This window comes from Xenopus laevis, chromosome 8S (genome assembly GCF_017654675.1).
Source record: "Xenopus laevis strain J_2021 chromosome 8S, Xenopus_laevis_v10.1, whole genome shotgun sequence".
Taxonomy (NCBI): Eukaryota; Metazoa; Chordata; class Amphibia; order Anura; family Pipidae; genus Xenopus; species Xenopus laevis.
The window spans coordinates 93,999,633-94,023,563 of NC_054386.1; the positions used below are offsets into that span (position 1 = coordinate 93,999,633).

The following is a 23,931-nucleotide window of genomic DNA, read 5'->3' on the forward strand; positions in this document are numbered from 1 at the left end:
AGAAGAGATTAATTCTGTTATTATTCTTATGTATCACAGTTAGAGAGGCTGCAAATAAAGTAATATTTGTATATAACCTTTGCAACACTTTCTATAGTCTATTCCAGAGGACTCAGGGAAAGGCAAACAACTCCTAAAACATTCTCCTGTTGGACATTGCTCTTGTTTATTTGTTTTTGATGAAAAACTTCTGAAGTTCTCACTTCATTTCATATTGAATTTTGAATTGAATGTCAACATCAATCTTAGCTGGCATCAAGAAAATCCTCGTCTAATGAGTAACAAAAGCTTGCACATCAACTAATTTCTGTCCTTATTTACAGGCTGAGATGAACCAGTCAGTGGTAACAGAATTTATCCTTTTGGGAATCAACAATCGACCTGAGCTACAACTCTTCCTTTTCACTGTGTTTCTTATGTTTTACCTTGTTAGTTTCTTGGGCAATCTCAGCATTGTATTTGTAGTGATTTTTGATTATCATTTGCACAATCCTATGTATTTCTTTTTAGGCAATCTTTCCTTTTTAGATTTTTTCTACTCATCCACTACAGTACCCAAAATGCTGGCTGGGTTGGTGGTGGAGGAAAAGAGGATATCTTTTCAGGGTTGCATAACTCAGCTCCACATCTTTCATTTTTTAGGAAGCACAGAAGCGATGCTTCTCACTTCCATGTCCTATGATAGGTATGTTGCTATTTGTAATCCACTACGATACCATGTCCTCATGGCTAAAACTATTTGTATTCAGTTATCTGCTGTCTGCTGGATAACTGGCTTTATCTATTCATTGACTCACACCATTCTGACCTCCAGGTTACCTTTTTGCTTGATGAACAAACTCACTCATTTCTATTGTGATATTAAACCCCTTCTCAAACTTGCCTGCACTGACACCCACCTTAATGAACGTTTGGTGTCTATTGTTACTGGATCTGTAGCCGTGTTCACATTTATGCTGATTATAATGTCCTATACATTCATCAGTAGGCATCTCCTGAACATTCAGTCCACTCATAGTAGACATAAAGCCATATCCACATGCACTTCCCATTTGACTGTTGTTTTATTATACTATGGAACTGCCTTTTGTACTTATCTGAGACCAGCTACAAAAGATTCTTTAGAGCAGGACAGAATTACTGCAGTACTCTTCACAGTCATCACACCAGCATTAAATCCTCTTATCTATACTCTAAGAAACAAAGATGTGAAAAAAGCTCTCACAAAAATGTTATTTGGAAACATGGGGCCTCGATTACGCATGGGGGGCAGATTTGTTTAATGGTTTTCCTCATTTTTCATGATTGATTATTATGTTTACCATCAGGAAAGCATTGAACAAATGAACACAATAATCAAAAAGGTGTCAATTCATCAGGATGTGTTTGATTGCTATGAGCAGATGAACACATTCATGTTCTTTAATGCTCAGTATAGCTCAGCAGCAGAACTGAAATATATACAGTATGTGAATTCTGAAACCCTGATGTTGATGATGACAGCAATACTTTTTTAACATTCTTGTTTGTATTTATCATTTTTTCTAACAAATATCACTTTAGCATTTGCTTAAATGGAGTTCCCTTTAACTCTTTGAGAATTGTCCTGAATTGTTGACTTTTAAAGTATATGGGAACCTTATTGTGTTTTCACTCCTGAGAAATTGCAAATAATAAATACCCAAGAAGAAAATATTCAATAACTTTGTGTCATTCAACAAGAAAAATGGATAAGAATTTAATTTTTTGTTTACATACATTCTCTTAAATCTGTATTTATGTCACTTTGCACCAACTTTAAATCATATTAAATGAATTAAATATGCTGTTTGGAAGCAGAAGTATGAGAGGTGGAAACGATTCAGCATGGCTTCCGCCTCACACAACATCAATTGCAGTGCTAGGCAACATAAAAGCTCATACCTCTAATATGATGCAAATACACTCTGCAGCAAACACTAGTGACTTGTATTTCTTGCATTGGCTGAATTGTCTGTTCTATAAGAATTTCAAGCAACAGGGTTCTGTCCTAAAATACCCTTAGATCACACTCTGTTGTATGAGGAGCTGGTTAAACAGTAAGAACATATTCTAGATTGACGGTTGGTACACCAAAGACTGCCACATTAAAGCAGGACATAACATTCACTTGTTTGGTGACTGACATGATGCAATAAATTGGGTTAATCCTATTGTTTGGCCCCAGCACCAACAATGGGATAATAATGTTGGTATGCAGACCAGAAGAGGACCACACTATTGTGGTTCTAGCCTGATGTGGTCCTCTCTGTTGTTCGGGCAAAGAATTTTCTAGCAGTAATTTAAACATCTTGTGTTCAATAACCTTAAGGCGTAAGATGGCCATACACCTTGATATTGCCACACACACTCTTGGTCAAATCAGTCTGATCTGATCGTTGGTCGTGATACCAATGATTGGACCATACCTCAGGCCTCCAGAGACCTGTTGGAGGAGGGCTGTATCAATACAGCAATGCAGGTCCTCATTCAAGAGGATTCAAGGATTCAAGAAGTTTCCAGCACTTTGTCTAACACAGCTGCTAGAAACACCCCTGTATCATTACTCAGTCTAACCTTCATTCTGGAGTTGACGAGCTTCTAGAAAGAATAAAACACCATTAAATTATAAAAAGCCATTATTTGTATACAAGAAAGAGAATTTTTAAACTTAACTTTGACCCCTATGTTCTAATTAAGGCACAAATTAACAGTGCTGAGTCCCCAAAACAAACATTCTCACTTGTGTTGTTTAAAACTCTATAAAAACCATATTCAGAAGATGATACTGTACTGGACTGCATGGCAGTTATTGTATGTCATTTAATTTCAACAACAATCCTACAGCACCATCTCCTGGAGATACTTTGGGTGAAGAATTCTGCTACAAGAAGCTGGATCTATTTTGTTATTGCTTACATTACAGGACAGGACAAACAAGGCAGACTATGTTTTGACAGTTTTTCTTTTTATATATTTTTCTTTTAAAAAATATTTTCTTTTGAGAATAAATGAGTGATAAATGCTGAATAATATTTTTCATATTTTTATAAGTATTATTAACTATCATCTATTCTCATTTACATGTTCAACAAATACAGTACAGAGACTTACAGTATACAGTACATATTTCCATTAATTCATGGGTGGCGGAATGTTTTTTAAGTAAGAATATAAACAGCCCCAAATGAAAAAATTAAGGGTATTATTTACATCTGTGGGATCTGTCAGATCTTTTCAGGGTAAAATAACATAGTGTCACTCACTCACAAATGGCAATAAATATTAATATAAAATGGTATTATGGTTGTTTTACTTTCTATGAAATATTATTTCAGGCAGCAATTCACTCTGGCTAATGGACGTTACTCTGCAAATTCACTTAAGTGTATTTTACTGAACGTTACCTCTTTCTCCAGAAATGAATGGACAGTGGCAAGTGAAGTTAAAGATCGCCAAAATCTGCTAGAGTGAAATTCTGCCACTCTCCATTCATTTCTATGGGATTATGAAAGGCATATTTATCAAAGGATGAACTTTCATTTTCACCCATTGATAAATACTATAAATTGTGTTTATTTGAAGTAGAAAAAAACCCTATAAATCCTTGCAAATTAAATTTTTGATAAATAAGACCAATGAATGTGTTGCCATGGAAGAAGAGAATTCCCATAATGCTGTTTTTGGTCCCTGTGAGAAGCTGAGAGCAAAGATCTGCTAAATGAGTAAGTTATTTAAAGATCAGAGAAATGAAAATGTAATCACTTGCTCATTATCAAATAAGCAATATCTCTCTTCTAACCACCTTAGTATGAAAACCCTTCATTTTGTTTTACTTGATGCATCAGAAAAAAAAACAAAAGATATTGTGTAAACAAAACCTTGATAGAAGTGGAATTGAGTAGGGAGTATTGATCAATCATTTTGCCTAGACATTTAAAAGAGCACACGTCATGTCATTAAGGGCACCTGGGAAACTGCCAATAAATCTAGCCTCGTGTCAGATTTCAAAATTAAATATAAAAACATCTGTTTGCTCTTTTGAAAAACAGATTTCAGTGCAGAAGTCTGCTAGAGTAGCACTATTAACTGATGCATTTTGAAAGAAAAAAACATGTTTTCCCATGACAGTATCCCTTTAACATGTTTTTCCATGACAGTATCCCTTTAAAGCTCCCTTTAACAATTTGAAGATGTTTTTTGCCTTCTTTATCTTCTAGGGTTATGGTGATGTTCACCTGCATTTGAATAGCCCCTGTGAGCAAAAACATTTTTGCAAATCATCTTTATTATTTTAAATGTTCCGTTTTGAAGCTACAGACCTGATAATAATGGGTCAGCCCTGCTAAAAGTTCTCTCTTCTGTGCTCTCAGCTTTCTGTAGGGGATGTCCCAGGCCAGGACTTGGCAGGCAGCCAAACAAAGAAAAATTGAACTTGCTCTGAGCATGCTTCCTTCTCCTGTTTCAACTGAATATCTTTAATCAGATTGGCTGGCATGATTTAGCCAATAGAATTAGTGAAATCCAAATGAAGCAGGAGAGAGGAGGCATGTGCAGAAACCAGATCAATGTCAGCTTCCTGTATGGGCAGAATGGAAAGCCTTGATGCAGATCCCTAGCTGAGCAGCGATCCACAGTTTATATGGCCTGTAGCTTCAAAACTATCCATTTAAAATAATAAAGATAAATTACAATAATGTTTCTTCTGACTGGGATATTCAGATTTAGCTGTTATGTTCTGAAGGGGAACAACCCCTTTAAAAGATCTTTAAATGGTTTAAAGGAATTGTTCAGTATAAATATAATAACTAGGTAAATAGATAGGATGTGTAAAATAAGAAATGTTTCTAATATAGTTAGTTAGGCAAAAATGTAATGTATAAAGGCTGGAGTGACTGGATGTCTAACATAATAGCCAGAACACTACTTCCTGCTTTGCAGCTCTCTTGGTTTCCACTGATTGGTTACCATATATACAAGCAAACAACACCTGAAAAGCTTTTCATCTTTGGGATTCCATTTGATCACCGTGGATATGTTACCTTTTCTTAAATGAAAAAAGAAAAAAACATTTCTTTCCTAAAGAAATACATCCAGAATACTACTGGTACTATATCATTTTTATGGACAACTATTTGTTCTTTGTTTTTAGTTGAAAAGCTCTTCTCCCAATCCTGCACAGAAGAAATGATTAAAGTTATAAGAATTGCTCCAATGTATGTTTGTTTTTAAATGTAATAATTTTATCATCACTATTACCCGTGTGTTGTTGCCTGTCAATTTGTTATGTATACTGGGTTGTTAGAAATCACCACATCCAGTATTCTGTCTTCCATAAAAGATCTTGCACCACAACTATGTAAAAACTTGCCCCAGAGTTGCTGCTCCTACTATCTGCAACTGTCTGAGCTTCTGTATTTCATTTGCATGAGTGGGTCTTTAGCAAACTCCTACAATTTATGGCAGATCCAACAGCCACAGTATAGTTTTATAATAACTGTAGAAGGCTGCAGCAAATACTCCAATGCTAAGGGGCAAAAAATGATGCAAGCTAGGACCCAGCCATGGGAAAGTTGTGTTCATGGCACTGGCAGTGCAATCTGCACTCTTCCCCTTATTCTGGATTAAAAATATGGAACAAAATGCAAAGCTCAATGTTGTTGGGTAGGTAGGAATACAGTGACCTCCTGCATAGTTTGTCCTCTAGCTCTCACTAGCAAAGCATCTCTACTTTTTTAGGAGCACAAAGAGCTATGGCTTAGGGCACAACCAGTGAAGCAATGTGCACAGTGCAAACAACAGGCACTTTCTTCAAATAAACAAGGGTTGGGGACCTATGGTTGTCTGGGTATGCATGACAGTAAAATATGATTGTAGTGTTGAAGATTATGTTGAAGTCTGTAAAAAGGGCAAACTCAGACTTAAAGAGAGCAGATTGCAAATGAATTATGGATAAATTATGGATAAAGCAGTGTATTATTGCTACAGCACAGGTTATGTTAAAGCCTTTAAATAGTACTCAATTACTAGTGATGAATTATGATATTGTGCTCAATTCTTTTAACACAATTTCTAGTGTTACATTCAGGCTTTAGAAGTATAATATAACACTTAGGGATAAATATACAGCCCAGTAGTGCCATGCTAGAAGCCAGGATAGCAAATATTTCCACTGCTACAACATTTTTGCCTTTAGTGCTCACATAGGCTGGAATAAAAGAGATCCACACACTGCAGAACTTCAACATGCTGAAGGTGATGAGTTTGGCTTCATTGAAAGTGTCAGGCAGGTCCCTTGCAAGGAAAGCAATGATGAAACTGAGAGAGGCCAGAATCAACAGGTATCCCAGGACACAGTAAAATCCAACAGTTGATTCTTCATTACATTCAGCAATTATCTTTCCAACTTCATCCTCCATGTTATACTGTGGGAATGGGGGAGAAATTCCCAGCCAACAAGCACATATTACAACTTGAACAAATGAACAGAACAATACAAAAGAGACTGACATTTTAGATCCCATGCAGTTCTTTAACTTGCTTCCTGGCCTGGTAGCATGAAACACAATGACTACGGTCACCGTTTTAGCCAGGATAGAGGAAAGGGAAATAGAGAAAACAATTGCAAACATTGTCTGACGAAGCATGCAGGTTAATTTAATAGGATGGCCAATAAATATTAAAGTACAGAGGAAACACATCTTGAGGGAGAAGAGGAGTATGTAGCTGAGATTTCTGTTGTTAGCCTTAACAATTGGGGTGTTCTGGTATTTTATAAAAACGGCCATAACCAAACACGTGAAAAAAAATAAAAAGACTGATATTGACGCCATCGATGTACCCAGTGCTTCTTTATAGGATAAATAGGTAATGTGTTTATTTATACACTTTTCTTTCTTCTCATTGTGCCATTGGGTTTGGGGACATTTGATACAGAATTTCATATCTGCAAAGATTGGGGGGTGAAAGAATGAGTTCAAGAGGAATAAATAAACCTTGAGATAAATATAAGACACAAATGGGCAGAATAATCAAACTGTGAGAATGGATTTAGCCACAGAAAACTCCACTTTCTATTCATTCCTATGGGATTTTTAAAACCGTATGTATCAAATGGTGAACTCTAACTTTCACCTATTGATCAATACACTTCTAAAAATCCTGTTGGAATGAATAGAAAGTGGGTGAGTTTTTCTGTGGTTAAATAAATCCTCGTATTTTGCTAAACCTTCTCCCACATATTCAAATATAGACAACATTTAGTTGGAAACTTATAATAAAAAGAAGAAATAGAACATTCCAAATTGACACTTGTATAATGTGAAGGGCCACTTAAACATAGCATCACCATAGTGGATCCAAATAGTGTTGACCAATTACAAATTGTCAATTTTAAGTAGTGATGGGAGAATAAATTTGCCTGGCACAAAATGGCGAATAAAATTCGCCGGTGAAAATTCACCGGAGTCAATTTCCGATTTTTCCGTGAAAACTTTCGAAATTGCTAGATTTTTCAGTGAAAAGTTCAGATTGCTCTATTTTTTTGTGAAAATTTTCGAATTGCTAGATTTTTTTAGTGAAAACATTCGAATTGCTAGATTTTAGTGAAAACATTCGAATTGCTAGATTTTCCCATGAAAACGTTCGAATTGCTCGATTTTATAGTGAAAACGTTCAAATTGCTCGTTTTTTTTTAGAGAAAACGTTTGAATTGCTTGATGTTTTTGTGAAAACACTCGGATTGCTCGATTTTTTTTCGTGAAAACATTCAAATTGCTCGATTTTTCCGTGAAACGTTTGAATTTGCTCGATTTTTTTTGGTGAAAATGTTCTAATTCCATGATTTTTTAAGTGAAAACGTTTGAATTGCTTGATTTTAGTGAAAACTTTCGAATTGCTCTATTTTCCGGTTAAAACGTTAGATTTGCTCGTTTTATTTTTGGGAAAACGTTTGAATTTTGCGATATTTTTGTGAACGTTCAGATTTCGCAATTTTTCGCAAATTTTTCATTGTTTCGCGTATTTTTCAGGAAATTCGCAATTTTTTCGGCGACACCTGAGAAATTCGCCCACTACTAATTTTAAGTGAATTGACCTCCGTCTGTGTAATTTTAGAGCATGGAAGGAATACACATAGCCCTAACCCTCATTAGAAATTAGATCACAGTTAAATCTGCCCATGAAATACTTACTTTCAGCAACCTGCCTTGTGATCCATACGCTCGCTGTGTGTGCCATACTCTGCCTGCCCTATGCTCCTTGAGTGTGTCAAGGATATATATATATATATATATATATATATATATATATATATATATATATATATATATATATATATATATATATATTCTTGCATTGTTTAAAGTGATTGCTCAGCCTTTCCTAAGTAACTGTATTGGTTTTCCTTAATTTTTACTTGTTCTTAATCTCTGGCTATGTTTTCTGGACATGACACTGCCTGTCCTGGTTCCCATGCTTTGGTTGTACAAATGCTCATCTGCTTGTAAATCCTAGATGCAGAGCTTTTGGCCCTTCTCATCCTCTAGTACTACTGTGATTTCATCTCAGGGGGAAAGAGCAGGAAAAGTTGCCTTCATCAAATGTGTGTTAAAGATTACCACTCTCCGAAACAATCAAAATTTTAAGGAGATCTTTCATAAATAAAGGGCCATGAAAGTCTGCAAATTGAAACTCATTTCAACCACCTAAACAGCTGGATTAAATATTTTATAGCTATCATGTTCATGGGGCTGCTAATTGATACAGAACTTTACTAGTACCTGTTTGGTTTGTTATCTCACCATCTGGGCAGGGGATACAGTCATAGCAACAGGCTGGATATCCAACTTTAGGCGTCTTTCTATATCCTCTAAGGCAGGTTTCACTGCAGGATGAGAATGGGGTCTGCAAATACAGGGGAAACATTGGGGTTCAGTTTCACTGGAGAACTTAAAGACTGGTTTACATTTATACAACATGTATTGCTTTGTACTTGGTTTGTTGTTGTGGTTCCTATAAGAACATCACTTCTACTATAACTCTTGTGAGCTACAATTAAGATGGTTGAATTGCTGAATGGGATCCCATGATTATTTTTAGTGATGGGCGAATTTGCGCCGTTTCGCTAAAACGGCGCCGGCGTCTCGTTTTTGACGCCGGCGCCCGTTTTTTCGACGCCGGCGCCCGTTTTTGACGCCGGCGTCCGTTTTTCGAAAAAAAAAAATTTGACGCCGCGAATTCGCGCCTGGCGAATAAATTCGCCCATCACTAATTATTTTCTATTCAAAGCATTTTTATGCAATCTGCTCAGGACTATACCAAGTACATACAAGTTCTCCGATGCCTAAATAATGGATATTGGTTTGGCTACGATTATAAAATCAACTTTTCAATGTCCGTAGTTGATTGCATGTTGCTATAAACATTAATGAAACTCTTTCTTCAAGAAAATGCATCTTGTCCATCTTAAAGGGAAAATCAACCCCAAAATAAAAAAATGCCTAATAAAAGGCAACATAATTCTAAGCAACTTTCCAACACACATTTATTAAAGATGTTCAGTGTATTTAAAGTTATTTGTTATTTGCTATTGAAAGCAGCATTTGTGCAAATCCAGGTTGTAAATAGAGAAATAGACAAGGGACAAACACTGCAATCAATGGCATTACATATACAAATTTTGTAACTTTAAAACCATGCAAAACTTTTAAGGAATGTATATTGCAAAGTTGCTTAGAATTATGTTTTCTTGCATTAAGCAAACAATTGTTTTTGAATTGTCATTCCCTTTAAACTTGCTGCTCAGGGAGATTTAAATGGATGTACTGTATAACAAGCAGCTAAAGCTGTCCTTGAACAGACCTGGGCTCTGCTCATGCATACCCACAAGAAATAAAGAATGTTATAAGGAAATAATATAGTCATTTAGATTGAAAAAAAAAAAAAGACACACGTCCATCAAGTTCAACCTTTTACATCTATATAAAACCTGCCTGACTGCTAAATGATCCAGAGGAAGGCAAAAAAAACCTTCTGAAACCTTGCCAATTTTGCCTCAGAGGGGGAAAATTCCTTCCTGACTCCATGATGGTAATGGGACTAGTCCCTGGATGAACTTGTACTATGAGCTATCTCCCATATCCCTGTATTCCCTCACTTGCCAAACACCATCCAACCCCTTCTTATACCTATCTAATGTATCAGCCTGTACCACTGATTCAGGGAGACAATTCCGCATCTTCACAGCTCTCACTGTAATAAAAACCCTTTCTGAATATTTAGATGGAGCCTCCTTTCTTTTACTTGTAATAGGCACCATAGTTGGTGCCTTTGTGTGCTGGAAGGATCTACTGGTAAATAAAGCATTAGAGAGATTATTTTTTTTTTATATATTTAATTTATTTATTCAGTTTTTTTTTGTTAAAACAAAGAGTACAACATATAACAAAACAATACAGCAATAAATGTTTTCTCATTGTATGGTCGTCACAGCTCATTAAATACATTTATCTGTATACACAAATACATAAAAACGAAAAATAAGAAGAAGAAAAAAAAAAATAATAATAATTTTATTACCCTATTACTTAATAAATAATAATAATAATAATAAAAAAATTAATACTGTCCCCCCCTTCTTAATTGTCCTTCATTCTCTAGGAAATCACACCATTGTTTCCATAATTTATGGTGTTTATTCATTTTACCTCTTATTTTTGCATTAGAGGGATTATTATATGATCCTCTTATATATTTATACATAATTATCATATCACCCCTTAAGATCCTTTTCTCCAGCACAAACAATCGCAACTTGTCCAGTTTTCCTTTATCAGCTTTGTTTAGGATATTTCTAATTCAATAATATCCCACTCGAGCGTTGGAGACCAAAGCTGTATGGTATATTCTAGATGGGTCCTTGTACAGTGGTAGAATGATCCCCTCCTCTAGTGAATCTATGCCCCTTTTAATACAGCTCTAAACCTTGTTTTCCCATGAAGCTGCTGACAATAATTGTTTGCTATATCCAAGTATCTAAAAGGACTCCAAGATCCTTCTCCATTAGGGATTTGCCTAACATAGTCCCATTAATGGTATAAGTGACTTGCATGTTTTTGCAGCTCAGGTGCCTGCTCTTAATAAGGATTGACGCAATAAAGTCAAAAGCTGAAAACTGGAAATGATGTCACACACTCACACAAACTCCAGAAAGTGACACCAGATATATGGGCAATTGCTCCCCTGAAGTTACTGAATGCTACCCACACATATGTTGTCACTGGATGCTTACTGCACATTTGAACCCGGAATTTAAACAGAACCTGCAAAAAATCAGAACGAGGTAGGATGACAGAAGACAAGATTGGAGGGCTCCAAAATCTGTTAACTCCCAAAAAATAGGGGGGGGGGGTTAAGACGGTTCTGAATCAAATCAATTTATTTTATTTTTGCGAAATGTGTTCTACCAGAAAACCCAATCTATGATATGATGTGCTTTGTTCCTTACTCCTAAATGTGGTACTGGTTCTTTTCTATGGATACACTTTATATAATTTGGCAATATCTGTTAAATGCCAAGTTTGGCCCATTGCCAAGTTATTATAAGAAAACATATTGCTAGCATGAGTACTTGCCCCAATCCTAAACTCTACTTATGGCTAATATCATCCTTTAAAAGCAGTTTAAAGAGATACATGTATATGTTTAGTAGACATTTTGGAAGTATCTACCCACAAACCATTATTTACAAGATAATTCATGAATGATATTTATCTATATGACATCTTCTCTATTCCTTCTCAAAAAAATAGTCCATTACCTGATTGAATGCTGGGGACCACCTTATAAGACTTTCATTAATTGTTAGACTTTGGAAACTGTTTAGCTGATCATAACCTCCAACTTTGATACTATGAAGATTGTGGTTGGGCTTGATCACCCAATTCAGAATGTCAAACTTAGAGGGAATTTCTCCATTTTGATCAAAAGATATTGTTTCCCCTCCACCGTTTATGAAACTGTTGTCTTTCAAATATTTATTACTCTAAAATGAGAAATAAATGCCTTTATAACGAATGATTTTAAAAGCTGAAAGCAAAGACAAAAACACATACAAAGTTATGACAAACTCTGGAGACATTGGAACACTTTCATTTCTTTGACACATACAGTAGATTAAACTTTTCAAAACATTTGTTGAAGAGCAAGGCTAACAGTTTACAGTATGGGACACATTTGAGCTCACAGAGTCAAGGATGATCTTCTGAACACAATAATGGCAATTGCATATTTTCCTGAATATATTAGTAAGGATTTATTTTTAACAAATACATGTTTTATTGTGCCTTTCAGCTCTTGAAGTTACAACAGACAACAGAGATCTGCCGCAGTTCTAGGAGAAAGGAAGTGTGTGCAGAATTTTTAAAACGTTCAATTTTGCGCGACTCACTGCTTGCCTATAAATAAATGACCACTACTGATGACACATCCATGGTCTGCTCAACTATCAAGCACTGTCAGCTCTGCGTGTACAAATGGGAGCAATCTCTGTCCTTTGCACCTTGCCCAACCACTGACAATCAGCGGTATAATCTGAAAACTGGCAGCAATAGATAGAACCATAGTGCAGTATTTGCAAAATATAAAAAGGCATTTAATGCCACATGGTCAACAACTCTTTTCCCAGCCATGTGTTTGATAAGCACCTTTAATTCATATGTTTAGTGTCCTATAGATCTCTACTTTGGCAATGAGACACAATCCCTTATAGTGCTCTTCTACAGCAGTGATCCTCGACCTTCTTTTACCTGGAGCAGCATTCAAATGTAAAAGAATTTGGGGAGCTGCACAAGCATGAAAAAGCTAATAGGGGTGCCAAAAAGGTCATTGATCGGTTATTTGGTAACATGTGGACTGCAGAAGGCTCTTTTTGGTAGTGTACATGGTTTATGTGCTTTAAAAGTTTGCCTCCAAGCCAAGAATTAACAAATGAGCACTTGTTTTGAGGTCCCAGGGAGCAACGTCAAATGGGTAGATTTGCAATATGTTGCTCACAAGTCACTGGTTGAGGATCACTGCTCAACAGCCTAAATGTGATCCTGCTGCCTGCGCATGCACTCAGTTCTAAAGCAATAACTAGTGATGGACGAATTTGCGAAACGATAATTTTTTTTTGACCCCGGCAAATTTCCGCGCCCGTTTCGCGAATTTATTCGCCGGCGGCGAATCGCGCAAATTCGCCGCAAATTCACGCCTTGCGAATAAATTTGCCCATCACTAGCAATAACAGTCTAAAATGCAGTCTTCAATGCTGCACTGGAGGTGGGGCTGGATGCCATCCTATTGCTGTTTCTTACCAGATTCATCCAGGATACAATGATTATGCATTTCATAATATACAGTATATTGGAGAAAAACTGATGGCATCCCAATAATTAAAGAGGGATTACGATCTCAGCCTGGCAATTATAGGTCAGTAAGTTTGACATCGGTGGTGGGCAAATTATTTGAAGGCTTGTTAAGGGATCACATTCAAAATTGTGTCCTAGTCAATGGCATTATGAGCAGCAATCAGTATGGCTTTATGAAGGATAGGTCATGTCAGTCAAATTTGATTGCTTTTTATGATGAGGTAAGTAAGACGCTGGACAGTGGGGGGGGGGGGGGGGGTTAGTAGATGTGTTCTATTTGGATTTTGCCAAAGCGTTTGATACAGTGACCCACAAACGACTGCTTTCTAAACTAAGGTCTTTTGGGCTTAATGAAGCTGTTTGCACATGGATAGGAAACTGGTTACAGGATCGGGTACAGAGGGTGGTTGTTAATGGAACATTCTTTACTTGGAGTAAGGTTCTTAGTGGGGTCCCCCAGGGCTCGGTATTGGGTCGACTTTTATTTAACTTGTTCATTAATGACTTAGGGGAGGGTATTGTAAGTAATGTATCAGTGTTTGCAGATGACACAAAACTATCCAGCCCAATTAATTCCATCCAGGATGTGTCATCCTTGCAACAGGATCTTGACAAACTGGCAATCTGGGCAGCTAAGTGGCAAATGAGATTCAATGTTGATAAATGTAAAGTCATGCACCTGGGATGTAAAAATATCCACTTATACCCTTAATGGGACTGCACTAGGCAAATCCATTATGGAAAAGGACCTTGGAGTCCTTGTAGATAATAAACTTGGCTGTAGCAAGCAATGCCAGTCAGCAGCATCAAGGCCAAATAAGGTCTTGAGTTGTATTAAAAGGAGCATAGAGTCACGGGAGGAGGGGTCATTCTTCCACTGTATAGAGCACTGGTAAGGCCCCATCTAGAATATGCCGTACAGTTTTGGTCTCCATCACTCAAACAGGACATTATTGTATTAGAGAGGGTACATTGTATACTATTGCATAAATATATAAGGGGGTCATATAATAATCTCTCTAATGCTTTATTTACCAGTAGGTCTTTCCGGCTGACACAAGGTCACCCATTCCGATTAGAAGAAAAGAGGTTCCGCCTAAATATTCAGAAGGGGTTTTGTTACAGTGAGAGCTGTGAAGATGTGGAATTGTCTCCCTGAATCAGGGGTACAGGCTGATACATTAGATAGGTATAAGAAGGGGTTGGATGGTGTTTAGCAAGTGAGGGAATACAGGGATATGGGAGATAGTTCATAGTACAAGTTGATCCAGGGACTGGTCCCATTGCCATTTTGGAGTCAGGAAGAATTTTTTCCCCCCTCTGAAGCAAATTGGAGAGGCTTCAGATGGTTTTTTTTGCCTTCCTCTGGATCAACTGGCAGTTAGGCAGATTAAAAAAAATTAAAAAAGGTTGTGTCTTTTTTCAACCTAACTTACTATGTAGTTTCTCAATGTGTCATAAGACTGATGAGGGTATGAGAAGCAAATTTGATGTTTAATGTTTTAATGACCACTCTGCTCTGTCCAAATAAATAGAGGGTGTAGAGAACAGGTAGTAAGCAGCAAGCTTAGGAAAACTACCTCAAGGGGTGTACTGGGGAAAGGAATCCAGTCCCACAGTAAGGTTAGCATACAGAGGACTCTTTGGAAATGGTGAGGCAATGCTGTTTCGTGACATTTTGTGGCCACTCTGCATAAATGCTTGCCATGAAATTCTGAGGACCAGACTGTTTCAAGAAATATGGAGCTGTTGGTGCTACACTGTGTCATGAAATTTTGGAGGCATACAGTGCCATACATTTCTGGGGCCACACTGTGTCATACAATCCTGAAACCCTTGAATGGGGTCTTGTTCCATAGTTGTCTGAGCTTTATGGGCATGCTATCTCTCGACCTGTTTTTACCCAATACAACGACGTATAAATCACACATTCATTTGTATGCTTTTCTCAAGAAAAAAAAAAAAAATATATATATATATATATATATATATATATAATGATATATAATGATATATATATATATATATAATTCATATGTTGACGTGTAAACTTCAATTTATGAATTCCATGGCAAGCCTATAAATTGTGCTCAAAACTGATCGAACTTAAATGGTATTCACAAAAGCACTGCACATGCTTCTTGCAGTGTATAACTAGTGGCAATCTACAGGTTCAACCTGCTTTGATGAATGGGGTGGAAGGTGTAAAGCATATCAGTATTGGTAAATAGCATGCAAACTGTACCCTCACTATATTCTGTTATTCAGAATCCTCGGGACCTGGGTTTTCCTGGATAATGGATCTTTCTGTAATTTGGATCGTCAAAACTTGTCTACTAGAAAATCATGTAATCATTAAATAAACCCAAAAAGCTGTTTTTGCTTCCAATAAGGATTAATTATATCTTAGTTGGGATCAAGTACAAGATACTGTTTTATTATTACAGAGAAAAAGGAAATCATGTTTTAAAATTTGAATTATTTGATAATAATAGAGTCTATGGGAGACAGCCTATCCATAATTTGGAGCTTTCTGGATAACAGGTTTCCCGATAACAGATCCCATACTGACCTGTCTTGCTGCAAACACCCTATTTCCCATTGTTTGTGGAGCATTTTGGTATCGCTTGCGATTCAGAAAGGCTGCAGTTGACTGCAGTTGACAACATGACCTTAAATAACCAAGATGCCTTCTAATTATTCTCAATTTAAAAAAAAAAAAAGTTGATTTGGTCAGCTTAATATAAAATTCCAAATTGTTCATTTTTGATTGGCTCAGATGCATGCTGCAAACTGCATTGGAATCTATAAAATCAGCCAGTTTATTCTAAAAAAAACAGTTTGTCCAGGGTTTGGCAATTCTCTGCACCTAATATGGGGTTGTCATATATGGTGCTAGGTCTTACTAACAGCATTCTGACTTGCCTGGCCAAATATAGAGGTCAAAAAGTTTGGTTTTCCAATATATACTAAAATATGGCACAATACTGTAGCTTTACTTGGAATTTAAAGGATAACTAAACTTTAAATATGCAATATTATTGCACGAGGCTAAAGTTTCAGCTTGTCAATAGCAGCAATGATCCAGGACTTCAAACTTGTCACAGGGGGTCACCATCTTGGAAAGTGTCTGTGACACTCACATGCTCAGTGGGCTCTGATTGGCTGTTGAGAAGCTAAGCTTAGGGCTCGTCACTAATTATCCAGCAGAAAATGAGCTTCCCCTGTAATATAAACTGATGCTACAGGTTTGCTGATTATTAAATACTGATGCTAATTGCACTGGTTTCTGTGCTGCCATGTAGTAATTATCTGTATTAATTACTAATCAGCCTTATATTGTGACATTTCTATTCTATGTGTACTGTATATTGTGAGTGGCTCCCTAAGCTCAGTAAGTGACAGCAGCACAGAGCATGTGCAGTGAATCAGCAGAAAAGAAGATGGGGAGCTACTGGGGCATCTTTGGAGACACAGATCTTTACTGCTAAAGGGCTGCGGTTGCCTTGGGCTGGTACAGAAGCACAAAACATCATGTACAACATTTCTAGCTACTTCTTTATTTGGGCTTTAATTCTACTTTAAGGGAATATTTCCACTTACATGTGTTACATTTATTGTGGGTACTCAAGAGTTTGAAATGAGGTGAGCAATGTATTCTTTCTGTGTGTTCTACATATACAATGGTAATTCATAGCAGTTGCTTATACACATGCTTAACATTTCCTTCAAACAACACTTTTAACCCTTCAAACCTACCTCCCAAGGTCTAAAAAAATGTCCGTCGCTGTCTTGTCTCCTTTTCTCTAACTGCGTAACATGTAAGGCCTGGGCCAAGGCATATACAGCATTATATATACTGTAGCTGTGGTAAGTGATTTCCTCACTGAACCCTTCATATTGGTTTATCTCTTTTCCTGTGCATGTGTCCGTACCAAATCCAATAGTTTTATTGTAGGCACACTCAAAGAGTTCAAGCCAGGCTGTAAACATAAAGATATCTTTGGGGTAAAGATCTGGCTTTATGCTTGAAATAAACTCCTTGAAGCCAGGCATTGCTCCTTTATGTGGAGTGAAAGCCAGACTGCCATTGAATGGCTCAAGCCCTTTAAAATAATGGTCATTTCCAATCAAAACATCCCACTGAGAGGAGATGATCCACACCTTGCCTGATACTGGAACTTGAAATAGTATATCTTGTAATGTAACAACATAATCTCGATCACAATACAATATAATGACATTGGTTGAATTAATACTTTTAGAAACTTTCATTCTGTAGTCTGCTTTCATTTGTCCTTTAATTAGAAATTCAATGAAGGCCACACAAATATCATTCTGGGTAAGTTCTCTCTGTAGTAACTGACTGATCGGCAAGCCAAACTCATCATCTGAAACAAATATTCCCACCCATGTCCATGAAAAATATTTTATTAATTTAATAATGGCCAAGTACTGGAAAACATTACTTGGTACAGTCTGATAAAAAGAGGGAAATTGGATCTTATCACTTAATTTATGGCCAACAGAACTGTAGCTAATCTGAAATTAAAAATATTGCACATAAACCGGTGTTAAAGTGTTAAAGTAGTATTGAACTGAGAAACATTATTTTTGTAGTGCCAAGCATAACTCAAAATTTCTGTATGATGATATTTTCGATTTTATTACAGGAATGGGATCTGTTATCCAGAAACCCACTACCCAGAAAGCTTTGAATTACGGAATGGCTCTCTCCCATAGACTCCATTTTTTCCAAATAATCCAAATTTTTAAAAATGATTTCCTTTTTCTCTGTAATAAAACAGTACCTTGTACTTGTACAGGTATAGGGATTTTTTTTTATTAAAATAAATGCTTACAATAAACCAACCCCCCTTCTGTGGCCCCCACCTACCTGCTGTGTGTTCTTACCATGTGAAAGATTTAAATGGTATCACTACAGGGATTAATTGACCTCAAATTCAGACTAATCCCCTGTATTGTTCACACTTGGGATCCCCTGTATTGTTCACACTTGTGACACCTCTATTGTTTATATCCTAAAGCCTGGACTGTTCACACCTGAGACCCAGACTGAAACTGCCCACATTGTTCACCTTTTCACACTTTATACAAAATGCTAATGAGTCATCAAAAATCAGGGAGTGGTTAACACTGCCTTCCATTATCGGCCCTCCACTATGTAGGCCAGAAACATTTCGGCCCTTGGTACCACAGAAGTTGGACAGCACTGCAATAAAGAAACAAAACATAATACAATTCTTAAACTAAGATACAATTAATGGCAGGTTAAATAAATCCACTTAAGATACCCACCACCAGAAGACTCCCTCCCCATTCCACCCATATGAGGACGGCCAACTATCAAGGTCCACCCCTCTGTCCATATTGACCGCCTCTCATCCCCACACCCTCACCAATCCTAACAACACCCAATGGCTAGCCAGTTTCAAAGTCTTGTCTCTGTCCAATTTGGCTTCCATTCCCCTACACCAAACCAAAATATCCACAGACAACCACGTCCCTAACCCCGTCCCCCTCCCAAAAGATCATATCACATTCGAACTAAAGATCAAGATCACATCTGAACCAAAATACACCAACAACAAATACTTGACATTCTCCCTAACAAAGAGCTTTCCCTGAAGGGAGAGCCAGGATAGGTCAAATAACTTGAGAGGCAGCCTTTTGCTATTGAGGAAGCGCAAGCTCCTGACCAGAGTTTCCTCAATGCAGTCCTTCAAGGCGAGAGGAATAGTAAAGTAGACATTTAGCACCCTCATATAAAGAGCACGACGGGAGGTTGTACCAAGCTCATCTACTCTGATATCCCATCTCCTCAAATGCTTCATGATGGAGGATGACTATGTCGCACCTGCACCCATGCTTCACCCTATCACCCTGTAACCAGTTACATACGAAAGGTAATAACCAGGGCCTGACACTGCCTTTCCAGTTCTTTGACCCAGATGCCCAAAGTTACCTTGTACAGGTATAGGGTCTGTTTTCCAGATTGCTCAGGTCTAGGGGCTTTCCGGATAACAAATTTTGGACAACAGATCCCATACCTGTATTTTATTAATATTCCAGCTTTCATATATGCTATAACCTAGCACTTTACTGCTATGAAAGGGAAACAAAAGAGTAAAACAATTTACATGGATTTTGAATAGATCTTGATATCAAAATATAATTAAAAGAGATTTATTATTTAATATGTTGGTTTATCTTTATTATTTATTTATAAGGCAAAAAAGGTAGGCAGAGATTTGTAACAATGTCATAAAAGCTTGCATAATAAGTGTAGAAACTAGGGCTGATTGCAAAATTATGATATGGAGTGTTTGGACAATCAAGGAGATGCCTCCTTACACAGCGATACAGGGAATGTTATAGTCTGACAAGACATGGCATTGACGTCTAGAAAACTCAGAAGTAAACTTGCAGTCAAAAATGGGATGAGGTTATAGGACTGAGAGCAAAGGTGAAAATGAAAATCACAAAAGAGACCTTCAAGGGGGATCTCTGCAACTGAGAAGGAAGACGCTTTATTGTAAATGTCAGTTCTAAGGGTTTAGTGTAATTAGAGGGAAAACCAAGACTAGTGGCAGTATTGATTAAAGATTTAAGCAGAAATAGAGATGAAAAAGGTAAGTCTAGGAGGTGAACTTTGGAGAACTTTGAACAAATTCATTTTTTTTCCAGTCAAAAAGAACAAGGTTGAAAAAAATAATCCTAAAAAATAAACCTGTTTAATTAAAAGATGTTATTGTTGTGAGTAAAATCTTAGGGACTGGTAAAGATGATGAAGATACAGTATAAATGATGGACATCTATACATAGAACACACACCAGGAACCCAAATGATACTGTATGTTTGCGTTCATTTACTTTCTTACCTGTGGGATCTTGTAAATTCCCAAAATCCTGGCCAACATTAAGGTCAGTCTTGTGGATATTCCATCAACAACAGCCACCAAATGATGTGAGTGTAGGCATCGATAGTTGGGTATTCGCATGTTTCCTCCACATAGAACGTCAATTATTCCAAGCATTGCTCGTTCTTCATTTAAACAGTTGTCAACAATATGGAAGCCAAGTGTTATATTCGGCAGGAGATAAGGGTTCTTATTAATTTCACTGATAGCAAAGACAAAGGCCAGTACATTCTGATAATTCCAGACATTCAATCTGTCAGAGAAGTGATGTTTTATTAGAGATTTAATTCTAAAAGGCTACACCCTGTGGGTTGAATGCAGTCAGACCAGGCCCTTTTATTGAACAGGGTTAATGTGCAACATGGTGCACTTTGGTGTCTGTTGTTATGTGATCGGTGTTCCAAAAATCCCATTGTGTCTGACTTTGCAGCTGGAAAAAGTCCATGGATATGACAGCAAGGTGTAAGGCAGGAATGTTATTGAAAATAAATGCACACAATATTTTAGAATAAAAATCCTTCCTATTTTTTCTTATTTTCAACAGAAGGATTTCTACTCTGAAACAATGCTCAAATTCAGGGTGATGAAGAACTCGGCTCAAGCAGCAGCGCTGAGGTGGTTACCGGGGGCAGCAAAAAAAATGCTCCTGGTACATTAAAGAGACGAATTTCCAGTTTTTGAAACGGAATTTCGGCTTTTCTAGTGCAGGAGTGTGCCATTGTGCTCTCTGCACTGGCTATGTGCCCCCCTACCAGACTCACACCAGTGAAGGAAATGGTAAGCGCTGGGGGGCAAGTGCTGGCATTGCAGGAGCAGCCTCAGGGGGCTCCAGGTGCCGAATTGGCAATGCATACATTATCCTTAATACATTTGTTTCTGTGCCCTGTACCTTTCAATAGAGTTTTGCATAATATGGGCTGATTGTGCAAATATTTTATAGACATTGGACTCATGCATCATCATGGCACCTCTGTGATAATGGTCTATTTGAATGGCCTTGTGCTGTCTTTCTACAACAAGGCTGTACAGAAGATCCCCTTGCAGTTTTAAACTGGCCCACCCGGACAAAACATGATGGGCCCTGGTCCTACTGGCCCAACTGCCTTGCCGTCACTGCCTTTATGCTGTCTCCCCTGCCGACTGCATACTGTGAGAATACTACTGTGAAACACACAGTCTTTCTTCCTTCTCCATTCTGGTATACCCGCCCATCAGTCACCTTGCTGGGCCCCCTGCTGACCTCTTCATTATCTGTCTGGGCCCCCAGATTACTCCCCAATCACCCTGCTATTCCCTCCACTGCTCTCCCACTACCCTGCTGGGCCCCCCACCACCTGCCCCATCACCCTGCTGGGCCCTCCACCACTCTCCCCATCACCCTTCTGAGCTCCCCACCACTCTTCCCATCACTCTGCTACCACTCTGATACTTCTCCCTAGTATCTACAATGGGTGAAGATTAGCTGATACAAGTTTAATACTGTATACACTCTCTTTCTCTGCAAAAGAACAATCACACTGTGATACATATTCTGTACAAGTTACCCCTTAAATGCTGCCTTAATGTTTAAGTCTATAACTATATATGTGTGTTTAGTTTGTTAATTGTGTTCACTTACTGGGTGCATCCTCTGAATTTTGCATTAACTCGAAAATCTGTGAGAAAGAGATCATAATCTATGTTTACTGTAACGATACCTCCAATAATCCAATCTCCATCCACATAATAATTACGAATAGTATTAAGCGTCAGATTACATCCACATTTTCTCTTTCCTCCCACCGTGTGCGGAAACAACAGCAGGGCTAACAGGAATGAAGTGATAAAGTACATATCAGACATGCAACCATTAATGCACAATGTTCCCAACCGTAAAATCATCAAATTACATGATCACGTTCATAATATTGATGATTAGATGATGTATAGAGAGTGGCAAGAAAGCGAATGACAAATGTCTGGGTGACAACAAAGTCAAGATGCTTCCAAATGCGAATCTGAAATATCGTTGGTATTTAAACTCTACCAGCATAAAAAAAATGCTGCAAGAAAAGTTATTTAGGATATTAGGATGACTGCAAATTACAAACAAAAACAGTTACTACAAACCTTTCATTTGAGTTAACCATAATTATAAACACATTTAGAAACCAGGATCTGCACTGTGCATGGTGTAATAGCGAATGATGCAACTGAAAAGATTCATCTTTTAAGATATTGGATACAACTGAGTTTGGTTTTAATCAGTTGAACTGAATTGATTTTAGAGATTATCTTCAATATTCAATATTAATTATCAGCTAAGAGGTCTTTCTCAGTTCTCATTGGCTTTTGACAAAGAAGCAAATTGGTCATGAGAATAGAACAGACGAGTCCAGTAAATCAAGCATAATGTTAATTATACTAGGTGACTGAGTGTAGATGGCTAAACACATGTAGGGAATTAGTGCAAAACCTTTGCACTTATATCTGTAAAGGCTCAAGGATAGAGCGTTGGACTGGGCCGGCGGGACACTGGGAAAAAACCCGATGGGCCCCAGGCTCTTGTCGACCGGCCCAGATCCACTTCCCAGTGGCTCGCGCGACCCCTCTTTGTCCGGGGTCGCGGCAAAATCAAAATTTCACGCGTGAGCACTAGCGTTGCACATGCACACTAAAGTTGGTGCTTCATCAGGGCTGGATTTACATACAAGGCACCCCTAGGCCCTCTGATGTTTGCTGCCCGCACCCCCTCCCTTTTATTCATGCAAATTTCCATTGTCTCGACCAGAGAAATGGGGATTGGCACACAGGAAATCTTAAAAAAACGATTTTATCTCCTGCACATACACAGTGTTTCTGAACCAATGTGGGTGTGGTTGGGCAACATGCTGCCCTCTGAAATCCTGCCAACCTAAGCCCGGGTCTTGGTGGCCTTTCCACAAATCCGGGCCTGGCTGGCACAGGGAAGCCAGATACTGTGCCTGGAGAGACAGAGAGTGTGAGAGGAATCCAGAATGGAGGAACAACCAGCAGGAGATTCCTATCTGAGCATCCAAAGGGGCTGGTAATCGCACTGTTTTTCTGAATGTGGCGGACTCACCTGAAGAAAATTTCCGAAGCGGATTTGAAGTGAGTATCCTGTTTAAAGGGACAGTACTCTAGGGGGCATATTTATCAAGGGTCGAAATTTGAATTCAAAAAGACCAACCGAAATGAAGTCTAAGGTTTTTTTTTGGTCCATTTTCGATCAAGCAGGTACGTATTCATGCCGAATTAGAATTGTACGAATCAAAGGAATAGCGCATTCAATCAAATTCGATTAGAAGTTTTTCACATATTTTGATTTTTCAAAGTCCACAAATTGAGTCCAAATAGGTTCTAGGAGGTCGCCCATAGCCTAAAACAGCAATTCGTCAGGTTTTAAATTTAAATTGATAAATTTCGAGATTTGAATTTTTCAATTTTTCAATTTTTCATACAGGCAGATTCGGGGAGATTAGTCACCCTGAGACAAATCTCCTCTGCTTCAGGGCAACTAATCTCCCCAAACTGCCTCCCCTGCCTTCCCGCTGGCTAAAATG

At 37.8% G+C, this 23,931-nt stretch overlaps 2 protein-coding genes across 2 annotated transcripts; one reads left to right on the forward strand and one right to left on the reverse strand.

Annotated features, from left to right (window-relative positions):
• Nucleotides 1-329: 329 nt before the first annotated feature.
• LOC121397648 (olfactory receptor 12D2-like) lies at nt 330-1,283 on the forward strand. Its single transcript, XM_041574705.1, has one exon. It carries the CDS (start codon nt 330-332, stop codon nt 1,281-1,283), a length of 954 nt encoding a protein of 317 aa, XP_041430639.1.
• Nucleotides 1,284-6,044: 4,761 nt separating this feature from the next.
• On the reverse strand, nt 6,045-22,210 carry LOC108700599 (vomeronasal type-2 receptor 26). Its single transcript, XM_041574706.1, has 7 exons — nt 21,987-22,210; nt 20,330-20,621; nt 18,989-19,168; nt 17,187-17,969; nt 11,837-12,061; nt 8,799-8,922; nt 6,045-6,964 (listed from the first exon to the last, which is right to left on the reverse strand). Exons 1-7 carry the CDS (start codon nt 22,208-22,210, stop codon nt 6,045-6,047), a joined length of 2,748 nt encoding a protein of 915 aa, XP_041430640.1.
• Nucleotides 22,211-23,931: the final 1,721 nt, after the last annotated feature.